This window comes from Oncorhynchus kisutch, linkage group LG1, assembly GCF_002021735.2.
Source record: "Oncorhynchus kisutch isolate 150728-3 linkage group LG1, Okis_V2, whole genome shotgun sequence".
In the NCBI taxonomy this organism is placed as follows: domain Eukaryota; kingdom Metazoa; phylum Chordata; class Actinopteri; order Salmoniformes; family Salmonidae; genus Oncorhynchus; species Oncorhynchus kisutch.
The window spans coordinates 11,980,417-11,996,527 of NC_034174.2; the positions used below are offsets into that span (position 1 = coordinate 11,980,417).

At 46.6% G+C, this 16,111-nt stretch overlaps 1 protein-coding gene across 3 annotated transcripts in view; it reads right to left on the reverse strand.

Moving 5' to 3' along the window:
* arhgef3 (Rho guanine nucleotide exchange factor (GEF) 3) overlaps window positions 1-16,111 on the reverse strand; it is a 103,761-nt gene that overhangs the window by 9,368 nt on the left and 78,282 nt on the right. For all 3 annotated transcript variants that reach the window (XM_031828089.1, XM_031828201.1, XM_031828148.1), the window contains 5 exons: window positions 12,645-12,752; window positions 11,678-11,854; window positions 9,471-9,533; window positions 7,637-7,733; window positions 7,348-7,424 (listed from right to left, as the gene is read on the reverse strand). In XM_031828089.1, the coding sequence (XP_031683949.1) occupies window positions 7,348-7,424; window positions 7,637-7,733; window positions 9,471-9,533; window positions 11,678-11,854; window positions 12,645-12,752 (522 nt within the window). The remainder of the gene's footprint in view (window positions 1-7,347; window positions 7,425-7,636; window positions 7,734-9,470; window positions 9,534-11,677; window positions 11,855-12,644; window positions 12,753-16,111) is intronic.

Here is a 16,111-nt window from a genome sequence, read left to right on the forward strand (position 1 = left end):
AAATATTTCAGTTGTGCTCAGTTTTTATTTGCCGACTTTATTAGTCATCATCTCATCCTGCTCAGGGAGTAACATCCAGCCAGACAACTTTATCTCTGTTCTCCCCATACTGTACTGTCTTTAGTCATCCTATTTAGCTTGGCTAGCCTGCCTATTTAGCTTGGCTAGCCTGCCTATTTAGCTTGGCTAGCCTGCCTATTTAGCTAGGCTAGCCTGCCTATTTAGCTTGGCTAGCCTGCCTATTTAGCTTGGCTAGCCTGCCTATTTAGCTTGGCTAGCCTGCCTATTTAGCTAGGCTAGCCTGCCTATTTAGCTTGGCTAGCCTGCCTATTTAGCTAGGCTAGCATGCCTTTTGGCTAGCCTGTGCTCACATTCTCCGTAGCCGATGTGAGTAAAACCTTTAAACAGGTCAACATTCACAAGGCCGCAGGGCCAGACGGATTACCGGGACTTGTAGTCAGAGCATGTGCGGACCAACTGGCAAGTGTCTTCACTGACATTTCTACCTGTCCCTGACTGAGTCTGTAATACCTACATGTTTCAAGCAGACCACCATAGTCCCTGTGCCCAAGAACGCCAAAGTAACCTGTCTAAATGACTACCGAACCGTAGTACTTACGTCTGTGGCTATGAAGTGCTTTGAAAGGATGGTCATGGCTCACATCAACACCATCATCCCAGGAAACCCTAGACCCACTCCAATTTGCATACCGCCCCAACAGATCCACAGATGATGCAATCTCTATTACCCTCCACACTGCTCTTTCCCTCCTGGACAAAAGGAACACCTTACGTGAGAATACTGTTCATTGACTACAGCTCAGCGTTCAACACCATAGTACCCATGAAGCTCATCACTAAGCTAAGGACCCTGGGATTAAACACCTCCCTCTGCAACTGGATTCTGGACTTCCTGACAGCCGCCCCCAGGTGGTGAGGGTAGGTAACAACACATCTGCCACACTGATCCTCAACACGGAGGCCCCTTAGGAGTGCGTGCTTAGTACCCTCCTGTACTCCCTGTTCACCCATAACTGCGTGGCCAAGTATACTCCAACACCATCATTAAGTTTGCCAACGACACGATGGTGGTAGGCCTGTTCACCAACAACAACGAGACAGCCAATAGGGAGGAGGTCAGAGACCTGGCCGTGTGGTACCACGTGATCAAGACAAAGGAGATGATCGTGGACTACAGGAAAAGGAGGGCCGAGCACGCCCCCATTCACATCGACGGAGCTGTTCAGAGGTACAAGATCCTTGGTGTCCACATCACCAACAAACTATCACGGTCCCAAGACAGCTGTAAAGAGGGCACAACAACGCCTATTCCCCCTCAATGCCACCCAGGGACTCTATACCAGGCCGTGGGAGAGGAAGGCCCTAAAAATACTGTACCAGCAGTAGGGGGTACCAGCCCTGTATATAGCCTCCACAGTGACTCTGTACTGGTACCCCCTGTATATAGCCTTCACAGTGACTCTGTACTGGTACCCCCTGTATATAGCCTCCACAGTGACTCTGTACTGGTACCCCCTGTATATAGCCTCCACATTGACTCTGTACTGGTACCCCCCTGTATAGAGCCTCCACATTGACTCTGTACTGGTACCCCCCTGTATATAGCCTCCACATTGACTCTGTACTGGTACCCCCTGTATATAGCCTCCACATTGACTCTGTACTGGTACCCCCTGTATATAGCCTCCACATTGACTCTGTACTGGTACCCCCTGTCTATAGCCTCCACAGTGACTCTGTACTGGTACCCCCTGTATATAGCCTCCACAGTGACTCTGTACTGGTACCCCCTGTATATAGCCTTCACAGTGACTCTGTACTGGTACCCCCCTGTATATAGCCTCCACAGTGACTCTGTACTGGTACCCCCTGTATATAGCCTCCACATTGACTCTGTACTGGTACCCCCTGTATATAGCCTCCGCAGTGACTCTGTACTGGTACCCCCTGTATAGAGCCTCCACATTGACTTGGAACTGGTACACCCTGTATATAGCCTCTGCAGTGACTCTGTACTGGTACCCCCTGTATATAGCCTCCACAGTGACTCTGTACTGGTACCCCCTGTATAGAGCCTCCACATTGACTCTGTACTGGTACCCCCTGTATATAGCCTCCACAGTGACTCTGTACTGGTACCCTCTGTATATAGCCTCCACAGTGACTCTGTACTGGTACCCCTGTATATAGCCTCCACAGTGACTCTGTACTGGTACCCCCTGTATATAGCCTCCACAGTGACTCTGTACTGGTACCCCCTGTATATAGCCTCCACATTGACTCTGTACTGGTACCCTCTGTATATAGCCTCCACAGTGACTCTGTACTGGTACCCCCTGTATATAGCCTCCACATTGACTCTGTACTGGTACCCCCTGTATATAGCCTCCACATTGACTCTGTACTGGTACCCCCTGTATATAGCCTCCACATTGACTCTGTACTGGTACCCCCTGTATATAGCCTCCACATTGACTCTGTACTGGTACCCCCTGTATATAGCCTCCACATTGACTCTGTACTGGTACCCCCTGTATGTAGCCTCCACATTGACTCTGTACTGGTACCCCCTGTATATAGCCTCCACATTGACTCTGTACTGGTACCCCCTGTATATAGCCTTCACATTGACTCTGTACTGGTACCCCCCTGTATATAGCCTCCACATTGACTCTGTACTGGTACCCCCTGTATATAGCCTCCACATTGACTCTGTACTGGTACCCCCTGTATATAGCCTCCACATTGACTCTGTACTGGTACCCCCTGTCTATAGCCTCCACAGTGACTCTGTACTGGTACCCCCCTGTATAGAGCCTCCACAGTGACTCTGTACTGGTACCCCCTGTATATAGCCTTCACAGTGACTCTGTACTGGTACCCCCCTGTATATAGCCTCCACAGTGACTCTGCACTGGTACCCCCTGTATATAGCCTCCACATTGACTCTGTACTGGTACCCCCCTGTATAGAGCCTCCACAGTGACTCTGTACTGGTACCCCCTGTATATAGCCTCCACAGTGACTCTGTACTGGTACCCCCTGTATATAGCCTTCACAGTGACTCTGTACTGGTACCCCCCTGTATATAGCCTCCACAGTGACTCTGTACTGGTACCCCCTGTATATAGCCTCCACATTGACTCTGTACTGGTACCCCCTGTATATAGCCTCCGCAGTGACTCTGTACTGGTACCCCCTGTATAGAGCCTCCACATTGACTTGGAACTGGTACACCCTGTATATAGCCTCTGCAGTGACTCTGTACTGGTACCCCCTGTATATAGCCTCCACAGTGACTCTGTACTGGTACCCCCTGTATAGAGCCTCCACATTGACTCTGTACTGGTACCCCCTGTATATAGCCTCCACAGTGACTCTGTACTGGTACCCTCTGTATATAGCCTCCACAGTGACTCTGTACTGGTACCCCTGTATATAGCCTCCACAGTGACTCTGTACTGGTACCCCCTGTATATAGCCTCCACAGTGACTCTGTACTGGTACCCCCTGTATATAGCCTCCACATTGACTCTGTACTGGTACCCTCTGTATATAGCCTCCACAGTGACTCTGTACTGGTACCCCCTGTATATAGCCTCCACATTGACTCTGTACTGGTACCCCCTGTATATAGCCTCCACAGTGACTCTGTACTGGTACCCCCTGTATATAGCCTCCACATTGACTCTGTACTGGTACCCTCTGTATATAGCCTCCACATTGACTCTGTACTGGTACCCCCTGTATATAGCCTCCACATTGACTCTGTACTGGTACCCCCCTGTATATAGCCTCCACATTGACTCTGTACTGGTACCCCCTGTATATAGCCTTCACAGTGACTCTGTACCGGTACTCCCTGTATAGAGCCTCCACATTGACTCTGTACTGGTACCCCCTGTATATAGCCTCCACATTGACTCTGTACCGGTACCCCCTGTATATAGCCTCCACATTGACTCTGTACTGGTACCCCCTGTATATAGCCTCCACATTGACTCTGTACTGGTACCCCCTGTATATAGCCTCCACATTGACTCTGTACCGGTACCCCCTGTATATAGCCTCCACATTGACTCTGTACTGGTACACCCTGTATATAGCCTCCACATTGACTCTGTACTGGTACCCCCCTGTATATAGCCTCCACATTGACTCTGTACTGGTACCCCCTGTATATAGCCTCCACATTGACTCTGTACTGGTACCCCCCTGTATATAGCCTCCACATTGACTCTGTACTGGTACCCCCTGTATATAGCCTCCACATTGACTCTGTACTGGTACCCCCCTGTATATAACCTCCACATTGACTCTGTACCGGTACCCCCTGTATATAACCTCCACATTGACTCTGTACTGGTACCCCCCTGTATATAGCCTCCACATTGACTCTGTACTGGTACCCCCCTGTATATAACCTCCACATTGACTCTGTACTGGTACCCCCCTGTATATAACCTCGCTATTGTTATTTTACTACTGCTCTTTAATTATCGTTACTTTTATTTCTTACTTTTTTTGGGGTGTATTTTCATAAAACTGGTTGGTTAAGGGCTTGTATTCAGCATTTCCCTGTAAGGTCTACCACACCTGTTGTATTCAGCATTTCACTGTAAGGTCTACTACACCTGTTGTATTCAGCATTTCCCTGTGAGGTCTACTACACCTGTTGTATTCAGCATTTCCCTGTAAGGTCTACTACACCTGTTGTATTCAGCATTTCACTGTAAGGTCTACTACACCTGTTGTATTCAGCATTTCCCTGTAAGGTCTACTACACCTGTTGTATTCAGCATTTCACTGTAAGGTCTACTACACCTGTTGTATTCAGCATTTCCCTGTAAGGTCTACTACACCTGTTGTATTCAGCATTTCCCTGTAAGGTCTACTACACCTGTTGTATTCAGCATTTCACTGTAAGGTCTACTACACCTGTTGTATTCAGCATTTCCCTGTAAGGTCTACTACACCTGCTGTATTCAGCATTTCACTGTAAGGTCTACTACACCTGTTGTATTTAGCATTTCACTGTAAGGTCTACTACACCTGTTGTATTCAGCATTTCACTGTAAGGTCTACTACACCTGTTGTATTCAGCATTTCACTGTAAGGTCTACTACACCTGTTGTATTCAGCATTTCCCTGTAAGGTCTACTACACCTGTTGTATTCAGCATTTCCCTGTAAGGTCTACTACACCTGTTGTATTCAGCATTTCCCTGTAAGGTCTACTACACCTGTTGTATTCTGCGCATGTGACAAATAACATTTTATTTGATTTGAGTTCTAGCTCTGTGCAGGTCTACCATACAACAAGTCTCTGTGTAGGTCTACCATACAACACGTCTCTGTGTAGGTCTACCATACAACAAGTCTCTGTGTAGGTCTACCATACAACACGTCTCTGTGTAGGTCTACCATACAACAAGTCTCTGTGTAGGTCTACCATACAACAAGTCTCTGTGTAGGTCTACCATACAACAAGTCTCTGTGTAGGTCTACCATACAACAAGTCTCTGTGTAGGTCTACCATACAACACGTCTCTGTGTAGGTCTACCAGACAACACGTCTCTGTGTAGGTCTACCATACAACAAGTCTCTGTGTAGGTCTACCATACAACAAGTCTCTGTGTAGGTCTACCATACAACAAGTCTCTGTGTAGGTCTACCATACAACAAGCCTCTGTGTAGGTCTACCATACAACATGTCTCTGTGTAGGTCTACCATACAACAAGTCTCTGTGTAGGTCTACCATACAACACGTCTCTGTGTAGGTCTACCATACAACACGTCTCTGTGTAGGTCTACCATACAACACGTCTCTGTGTAGGTCTACCAGACAACACGTCTCTGTGTAGGTCTACCAGACAACACGTCTCTGTGTAGGTCTACCATACAACAAGTCTCTTCATCTTTAAATGGAGCGCCAGATCTATTCAATATATATTGTACCTGGTCTACATCACATTGAACACTATAGGAATGTCACTGAGCTGGTGCAGTCAGAACCAGAACAATGTCACAGTGTTAATGTAACCGATAGATAACTGAAGGCCTAAACCAGGTCATCTACCATGGAAATGAAGTGGACTTGGGAAACATCTACTCCATTATACAACCACATTGACATCTTTCTGCAGTGGAACAGAGTTCAGAGGAGAGGTGGGACTAAGGCAAGTAAACAGCTGAGAAGCAGAGGAGGCTCTCCGCGTTCCTGTCAAGCATGCATTGTTTTCCTCCATAACTACCTAGTGTAAACAGGAAGTAGGGATGGAGGGATGGTAGAGGAGCTGCTCAGCATCCTTACACTAACAAACAGCCCTGGACACACTAACACACTTCACAACACAGCAGAACTAGCCTGGTTCCAGCTCACTGTCCAGCTAAAGTGTTACTGCTCGTATTGTGAGGAAGTTATCATTTCATGTTAGTTAAGAGCTTTGATTTTAACCTCCACACAGGGTAACCTGACTGCACACCAATAGAAGTTTCTCTGGGTCATCAACAGCTACGGTTGTTGTGTGAACCCCTGAGGTCAACTGACCGAGCTCTGAGTACACACACACACACACACACACACACACACACACACACACACACACACACACACACACACACACACACACACACACACACACACACACACACACACACACACACCACACACACACACACACACACACACACACAGAGATAATTGGGGATGAATCTGTTTTTATAAGATAGCTCCATTATGGAAAACAAACATCTCAGGCTGCCTCGTAAACTAGCTGTTTTGGGGTTCTGGATGGCTGAAGTCCTTCCTCAGAAACATTTCAAGTAAATTGATGGCATTATAACATCAGGGGGATGAATGGTCTTACCCAGTCCACTAGCATTATAACATCAGGGGGATGAATGGTCTTACCCAGTCCACTAGCATTATAACATCAGGGGGATGAATGGTCTTACCCAGTCCACTAGCATTATAACAGTATTATAACATCAGGGGTCTTACCCAGTCCACTAGCATTATAACAGCATTATAACATCAGGGGTCTTACCCAGTCCACTAGCATTATAACAGTATTATAACATCAGGGGTCTTACCTAGTCCATTAGCATTATAACAGTATTATAACATCAGGGGTCTTACCCAGTCCACTAGCATTATAACAGCATTATAACATCAGGGGTCTTACCCAGTCCACTAGCATTATAACAGTATTATAACATCAGGGGTCTTACCCAGTCCATTAGCATTATAACAGTATTATAACATCAGGGGTCTTACCCAGTCCATTAGCATTATAACAGTATTATAACATCAGGGGTCTTACCCAGTCCACTAGAATGTGTCCCACAGTTTCTGTAGAGCCGTCTGGTTTCCTGGCCTCTCGCAATCGACTCAGCAGATCTGAGGGATGAGAGGGAGGAGAGGTCTCAGCCTCTGTCTAACGGCTCCTTTAGGTGTAAGAACTACGCGCGTGCGTGTGTGTGTGCCTGTGTGTGTGTGCCTGTGTGCGTGCGTGACTCTGTGTGTGATGGCTTCTGTGTTTGTGTGAGCAACTGTGTTTCCTTGCAATTCCCTATCCTGTGGTTCTACACTTTGCAAGCTTCCATTCTCACCTTCATGCAACGGAATGAGGGAGTCCAGGGTTCCGAAGATCTGGGTGAGTTCATGCTCTGTCATAATGGACAGCTTCAGCATGGGGTCATGGTACGCCTGCAGGTACGGAGAGAGGAGAACGCTTCAATTAAAACAGTAACAATGAAACCAAACTCGATTTATCCCCTTATATTACTCATTATGTGCTTCATTAAAACACGCTTTAGAAGCATTGAAAGCGGAATCAAGCGTGTCCTCTAATGATGGGAAAAAAACGTTGGGGTTTTGGCATGTTAATTGGTAGCTTGTGGTGTGGACATCTACAAGTGGTTGACCCAGATAAGTTACTTGAGTCAAGCGTAGATGGATCATATAAACTTCACACCCAATGTAAGTAAAACAACAGCGCTAAGAAAGGTAACTGACGTCAAATGGGACACGTCCAGAAGATATTAAAGATATTTTCAGAAACAGTATTGGACATAAATAATCTCAACATCTGTTGGTGTCTTGTGGGCATGTTTCAGACAGGCCTTCTAATTTTAACTGTTAAAACTGCCAAGTGATATAGCACTCGATCCCCTCTGGGACTGAGTTTAAGCCTGGGAGAGTGGAAGAGATCTCCAGAAGCACAGAGAGAGAGAGAGAGACAGAGAGAGAGACAGAGAGAGACAGAGAGAGAGACAGAGAGAGAGAGAGAGAGAGAGAGAGAGAGAGAGAGAGAGAGAGAGAGAGAGAGAGAGAGAGAGAGAGAGAGAGACAGACAGATGGCAGAGAGAGTGGGCAGAGAGAGAGAGAAAGAGGGAGAGACAGAGGGAAGAAAGAGAGAGAGAGACAGAGACAGAGACAGATGGCAGAGAGAGTGGGCAGAGAGAGAGAGAAAGAGAGAGATGGCAGAAAGAGAGAGAGAGACAGAGACAGATGGCAGAGAGAGTGGGCAGAGAGAGAGATAGAGAGAGACAGAGGGCAGAAAGAGAGAGCGAGAGAGAGAGAGAGAAAGCGACAGAGGGCAGAGAGAGAGAGATAGAGAGAGACAGACAGAAAGAGAGAGACAGAGGGCAGAAAGAGAGAGAGAGAGAGAGAGAGAGAGAGAGAAAGAAAGAAAGAGACAGAGGGCAGAGAGAGTGGGCAGGGAGAGAGAATAAGATGGCAGAGAGAGAGTAAGATGGCAGAGAGAGAGAGTAAGATGGCAGAGAGAGAGAGAGTAAGATGGCAGAGAGAGAGAGTAAGATGGCAGAGAGAGAGAGAGGGGGGGGAGAGAGGGGGAGTAATATGGCAGAGAGAGAGTAAGATGGCAGAGAGAGAGATAGTAAGATGGCAGAGAGAGAGAGAGAGAGGGGGAGAGAGGGTGAGTAAGATGGCAGAGAGAGTAAGATGGTAGAGAGAGAGAGAGTAAGATGGCAGAGAGAGAGAGAGAGAGTAAGATGGCAGAGAGAGAGAGAGTAAGATGGCAGAGAGAGAGAGAGTAAGATGGCAGAGAGAGAGAGAGTAAGATGGCAGAGAGAGAGGGGGGAGAGAGGGTGAGTAAGATGGCAGAGAGAGAGAGTAAGATGGCAGAGAGAGAGAGTAAGTTGGCAGAGAGAGAGAGAGGGGGGAGAGAGGGTGAGTAAGATGGCAGAGAGAGAGTAAGATGGTAGAGAGAGAGAGAGTAAGATGGCAGAGAGAGAGAGAGTAAGATGGCAGAGAGAGAGAGAGGGGGGGGGGGAGAGGGTGAGCTACAGTCTTAGGTGTGTGATTGTGGGAGCACTGGGGAAACCGGAGACTGACTGATCACCAGGGTAGAATAACTTAGCTGTGATAGGCTCAATGAAAAGGAAAAAGGGAAATGATCTTGATTGAATAAGCAGCTGGTACCTTCTTGGCCAGCTTCAGATCCTCAATGAGATCCCGCTCGCCCTGAGAAAGCTCAAAGATGGCCTGCAAACACACAGAGGAAGTAAAGACAACATGAGAATGGTGAAACAAGGGTCCTCGTTTAGTCAAACATCTCAGAAAAACAACAAGTCATCAGCTATTCTACCACCATGAACAAATAAAGAACATTGAAAACATATAAACATAATTTCTTTCCTTCTTTCTGTCTTTTTAGAAAAAGGAGTACATGTATGAAATAATAAATGTCAGACTGACAAATCTAAAGGTCTTTGCAGAAAGATGATCTTTCAAAACTTCACCTCTCTAAAGCCACAAGACTTCTGTTGTGCACACAGAGAGAAAAGCATAGGACCGCATTGACCCCTAAAAATGCAATACTTCCCAGTGGACAGCTGGGTTCTGTTGTGAACCCCCTAACCCATATCCCCTGTCCTTTGATGTCTTCATTTCAGTGGAGGGAGGGGGTGGGCATGTTTCAGACAGGCCTTCTAATTTTAACTGTTAAAACTGTGAAGTGATATAGCACTCAATCCCCTCTGTGACTGAGTTTAAGCCTGGGAGAGTGGAAGAGATCTCCAGGAGCACACAGAGAGAGAGAGAGAGAGAGACAGAGACAGAGACAGAGACAGAGAGAGAGTAAGATGGCAGAGAGAAAGGGAGCGGATAGAGGGTGAGCTAGAGAGAGAGGGGGGAGAGATAGAGGGAGAGCTAGAGAGAGGGGGAGAGATAGAGGGTGAGCTAGAGAGAGGGTGGAGAGGTAGAGGGAGAGCTAGATGGAGAGGTAGAGGGAGAGCTAGAGAGAGGGGGGGGAGAGGTAGAGGGAGAGCTAGAGAGAGAGGGGGGAGAGGTAGAGGGAGAGCTAGAGAGGGAGGGGGGTAGAGGGAGAGCTAGAGAGAGAGGGGGGTAGAGGGAGAGCTAGAGAGAGAGGGAGGAGAGCTAGAGAGAGGGGGGAGAGATAGAGGGAGGGGAGAGCTATAGAAAGAGAGTGAACTGAGCTGCACTTCCTAACCTCCAGCCCAATGTATGACCATATTAGAGACACATATTTCCCTCCGATTACACAGATCCTCAAAGAATTCGAAAACAAACCCAATTTTGATAAACTCCCACATCTACTGGGTGAAATACCACAGTGTGCCATCACAGCAGCAAGATTTGTGGCCTGTTGCCACAAGAGAAAAGGGCAACCAGTGAAGAACAAACACCATTGTAAATAAAACCTATATTTATGCTTATTTATTTTCCCTTGTGTCCTTTAACCATCTGTACATTGTTACAACACTGCATATAGACATAATATGACATTTGTAATGTCTTTATTCTTTTGAAATTTCTGTTTGTGTAATGTTTACTGTTAATTTTTATTGTTTATTTCACTTTTGTATATTATCTACCTCACTTGCTTTGGCAATGTTAACACATGTTTCCCATGCCAATAAAGCCCCTTGAATTGAATTAAATTGAGAGGAGGGAGAGATAGAGGGAGGGGGGAGAGCGAGAGAGGGAGAGAGAGAGGGAAGAGAGAAAGACAGAGAGAAAGATAGATGGAGGGGATTAGGGAGAGCTAGAGAGAGGGGAGAAAGAGAGAAAGACAGAGAGAAAGATAGAGGGAGGGGATTAGGGAGAGCTAGAGAGAGGGGAGAAAGAGAGAAAGACAGAGAGAAAGATAGAGGGAGGGGATTAGGGAGAGCTAGAGAGAGGGGAGAAAGAGAGAAAGACAGAGAGGGGTGAGAGAGAAATAAGCAGCTGGGATGTTATTGGAGCCCATCCCTTCACTCCTGACACTGTTGTTCCTCTGTGAGACATCTGTGGTTTTCCCATCAGTGCTTACCACGCAGGATCTGCTCATAGACTAGGGAATCTCTCTTTCTGGGTTTGGGTTTTGCCATGGGCACTTAATCTAAGCATATTTCATGCATTCTAGAAGATGTACATCCTTGTTATAACCATGCTATTCTGAGAGTTTAAACACACACACACAACCTCCAATTTAATGTTAGTTAAACTCCTTGAAATCAAAGCCAGACGAAAACCTTCTGGTCTAAAAGTTGCATTAAACTATACAGGAGCAGTGAGCAGGTATTTTCTATCATTTTGTAACAGTGTTCCCGTGGTAACAGTGTTCCCGTAGTAACAGTGTTCCCGTGGTAACAGTGTTCTCAGGTAACTGTGAGGAAACCCCTCACCTCCTGGCGTTTGATTTCCTTAGAGGACAGCATCTGGTGTCCGAGCCGCACGTCAAAGGTCTCGCTCCACAGCTTGCTGTCTCGTCGCTTGGTGTTGGCAGGCGGGGCCGGCCGCGTCCATGGTCGAGGAGGCATGAGCGTCTCCGTCCGACTCTCACTGCGGAAGCTGATGGAACGCTGCGGAATAGAAAGAGGCACAAAGATGAGAAAAATTCCCCTTCACAGGACACCAACCCAGATAGGGTGTGAAAAGACAATACAAACACATAGTTGTCTTATGTCTGATATCTGAATGTTACTATAATGTTGTGTGTAGATGATCCTGTCTGCTAGTCAAACCCAGTGTGAAGATAGTGAGATCAGGTTTGAGGTCAAAGCCCTTCACATGTGTACCATAAAGGATGCATTCCGAATTGCACCCTGTAGCGCTCTGGTCAAAAGTAGTACCATTTGGGCCTTAATCGTAGAGGCCTTGTCCCAGTGATTATCAGGCGTGAACGTTCCCACCTTTCAATCACTGAGCCTCGTGTTGCATAATAACACTGGTGCGTGTTTTCAACACCATCCAGAACATATGACAACATGTTACCGGTTACCGGTCAGAGGACGGCTGGCGTACTTAGTGGAAAGTGATTGATTTCTCCGTAGAACATCACCGATTAGCTCGCTATATGGCTGGGCTTTCTGGGACGGCCAAACACATCATCAGCTAAGTTACTTAGTATCGTGATCATGATGAGATGATAATGAGACCTTATAAGAGGGTCATACATGCTTATGACAAGCGTTACAATGCATTATAACCACAGGATAATGTATTAAACCTCTAGGTTGTATTTGTAAAGTGTTACTAACGACATGATTGTAATTAAGCAATTTAGTCACTATTTAAATGTACCTGCAGTGGTTGTCCTCTGTGGTCATATTTGTCAGTATAGCTATCTTATGATGCGGTGTACTGTTGTACCTGCAGTGTTTGTCCTATGCGCTTCAGAGGAGCAGTCTTGACTGGAGGTATGAGGTTGGCCAGCGAGGTGACGCGGGACAGGGGCTTCACCCGCTTGTTACTGGGCTCCTAGAACATGGTAGACACAGAGAGACATCTTGTTGTGAACACAGTCAGATACAAACATCAACAGCACATAGAGGAAAGTCAGGATAGATGAAGACAAGATGAGGGTGTAGACTGGTGTGTGAGGCAGATTAAAGACAGTGGATGTCCTTCATTCTGCATCACTCCATCAGGACAACAGAAGAAGAGATCCAAACTCCAGTGGTTGCAGTCAGTCAGAATCATCAGGGGAAAAACAGGATGATGGAAAGAGAATGTCTGCAACCAGCAATAATACTCTACTCTCACATCCTCAATTTCCTCTCTCCTGATCTCTCCCCTCTCCTGCTCTCTCCTCTCTCCTGCTCTCTCCTGCTCTCTCCTGCTCTCTCCTCTCTCCTGCTCTCTCCAGCTCTCTCCTCTCTCCCCTCTCCTGCTCTCTCCTCTCTCCTGTTCTCTCCTCTCTCCAGCTCTCTCCTCTCTCCAGCTCTCTCCTCTCTCCTGCTCTCTCCCCTCTCCTGCTCTCTCCTCTCTCCAGCTCTCTCCTCTCTCCTGCTCTTTCCTTTCTCCTGCTCTCTCCCCTCTCCTGCTCTCTCCTCTCTCCTGTTCTCTCCCCTCTCCGGCTCTCTCCTCTCTCCAGCTCTCTCCTGCTCTCTCCCCTCTCCTGCTCTTTCCTCTCTCCTGCTCTCTCCCCTCTCCTGCTCTCTCCTCTCTCACCTCTCTCCTGCTTTCGCCTCTCTCCTGCTCTCATGCTCTTTCCTCTCTCCTGCTCTCTCCTCTCTCCTCTCCTGCTCTCTCCTCTCTCATGCTCTTTCCTCTCTCCTGCTCTCTCCTCTCTCCTGCTCTCTCCTCTCTCCTGCTCTCTCCTCTCTCCCCTCTCTCCCCTCTCTTTGTCGGTGCCTTTGCAGAGGCGCCCTGTGACGTCACTGCAGCTATTTGATCAGTATTTTGGGAAAACAGTATTTTCAGACCGAGTACTCCCTCTTCATAATTCACACTCACCTGCTTCACACGTTCACATGCACACAGACACACAAACACAGACAGACAGACAGACAGACAGTTGTGGTTCTGCAGTAAAAAGCAGGGCAAGTAAATAATCCACAGTTCCTTATAGAGAAGTGGGTGACAGTACAAATCAGACTGTACAAATGGTGTCAATTTGATCAGTATCTACCATCTACTCACAACGGGATCCATTCCCTATTTAATCAAAGCCTACTTGCTTCCTTAGGATGTATCCAAAATAGCACCCTATTCCTCTATAAAGGGCACTACTTTTGACCATGTCCCCATATGGCTCTGGTCTAAAGTAGTGCACTATATAGGTCAGTGTTTCCCAACCCTGGTCCTCCAGAACCCCCAACAGATTGTATTGTAACCCTGGTCCTCCAGAACCCCCAACAGATTGTATTGTAACCCTGGTCCTCCAGAACCCTCAACAGTTTGTATTGTAACCCTGGTCCTCCAGAACCCCCAACAGATTGTATTGTAACCCTGGACAAATACACCTGATTGAAACAAATGATGTTGTTTCAATACTACTTATGCAACAACAGACTGGCTGAATTTAGCTCTAGGACCTCAAGGCTCTGCTACTGACATAAAACACGTTGCACAATCTGTTCTGCTGTTTTAAATTGACTTGCCAATCAATGTCATTATCAACAGCAGCAGCTCCCTCAGTCATTTAGTACATCCCCTGTCTCACTGAGAGGCTCTGATCTCTACAGGGGAGATAGATAGTACAGAGCTAGTAGAGACTGATTACTACAGGGCAGATAGATAGTACAGAGCTAGTAGAGACTGATCTCTACAGGGCAGATAGATAGTACAGAGCTAGTAGAGACTGATCTCTACAGGACAGATATATAGTACAGAGCTAGTAGAGACTGATCTCTACAGGACAGATATATAGTACAGAGCTAGTAGAGACTGATCTCTACTGGGCAGATAGATAGTACAGAGCTAGTAGAGACTGATCTCTACAGGGCAGATAGATAGGACAGAGGTAGTAGAGACTGATCTCTACAGGGCAGATAGATAGTACAGAGCTAGTAGAGACTGATCTCTACAGGGCAGATAGATAGTACAGAGGTAGTAGAGACTGATCTCTACTGGGCAGATAGATAGTACAGAGGTAGTAGAGACTGATCTCTACAGGGCAGATAGTACAGAGCTAGTAGAGACTGATCTCTACAGGGCAGATAGCTAGTACAGAGCTAGTAGAGACTGATCTCTACAGGGCAGATAGATAGTACAGAGGTAGTAGAGACTGATCTCTATAGGGCAGATAGATAGTACAGAGCTAGTAGAGACTGATCTCTACAGGGCAGATTGTACTATCTATCTGCCCTGTAGAGATCAGTCTCTACTACCTCTGTACTATCTGAGGTAGTAGAGACTGATCTCTACAGGGCAGATAGATAGTACAGAGGTAGTAGAGACTGATCTCTACAGGACAGATAGATAGTACAGAGCTAGTAGAGACTGATCTCTACAGGGCAGATAGATAGTACAGAGCTAGTAGAGACTGATCTCTACAGGGCAGATAGCTAGTACAGAGCTAGTAGAGACTGATCTCTACAGGACAGATAGATAGTACAGAGCTAGTAGAGACTGATCTCTACTGGGCAGATAGATAGTACAGAGCTAGTAGAGACTGATCTCTACAGGGCAGATAGCTAGTACAGAGCTAGTAGAGACTGATCTCTACAGGGCAGATAGATAGTACAGAGGTAGTAGAGACTGATCTCTATAGGGCAGATAGATAGTACAGAGCTAGTAGAGACTGATCTCTACAGGGCAGATAGATAGTACAGAGCTAGTAGAGACTGATCTCTACAGGGCAGATAGATAGTACAGAGCTAGTAGAGACTGATCTCTACAGGGCAGATAGATAGTACAGAGGTAGTAGAGACTGATCTCTACAGGGCAGATAGATAGTACAGAGGTAGTACAGACTGATCTCTACAGGACAGATAGATAGTACAGAGCTAGTAGAGACTGATCTCTACAGGGCAGATAGATAGTACAGAGCTAGTAGAGGTATGATGAAAGACATATCAGCCTGTTATCTGTTTACCACTTAACTGATTAGATACAATAGAGTGTATCGCTCTTTCAAACATTGTCTTCCTTTGGGTGTTTGACCTCATAAACCCTGAATGTCTTTTCCAATGTCTTACTTTTCTTTCCTTTCGTTTTATTATATCTTTCGACTTGCACAAACAGACAAATTCAGACACATGGTTTGGTTGTTCTAAAAAACAACAGATGTATAAACAAACCTTGCATAATTATCTAGGTCTCTCATATGCAGGAAGTAGGGGTTCTGAGTGTGCTGTAGGAAGTAGGGGTTCTGAGTGTGCTGTAGGAAGTAG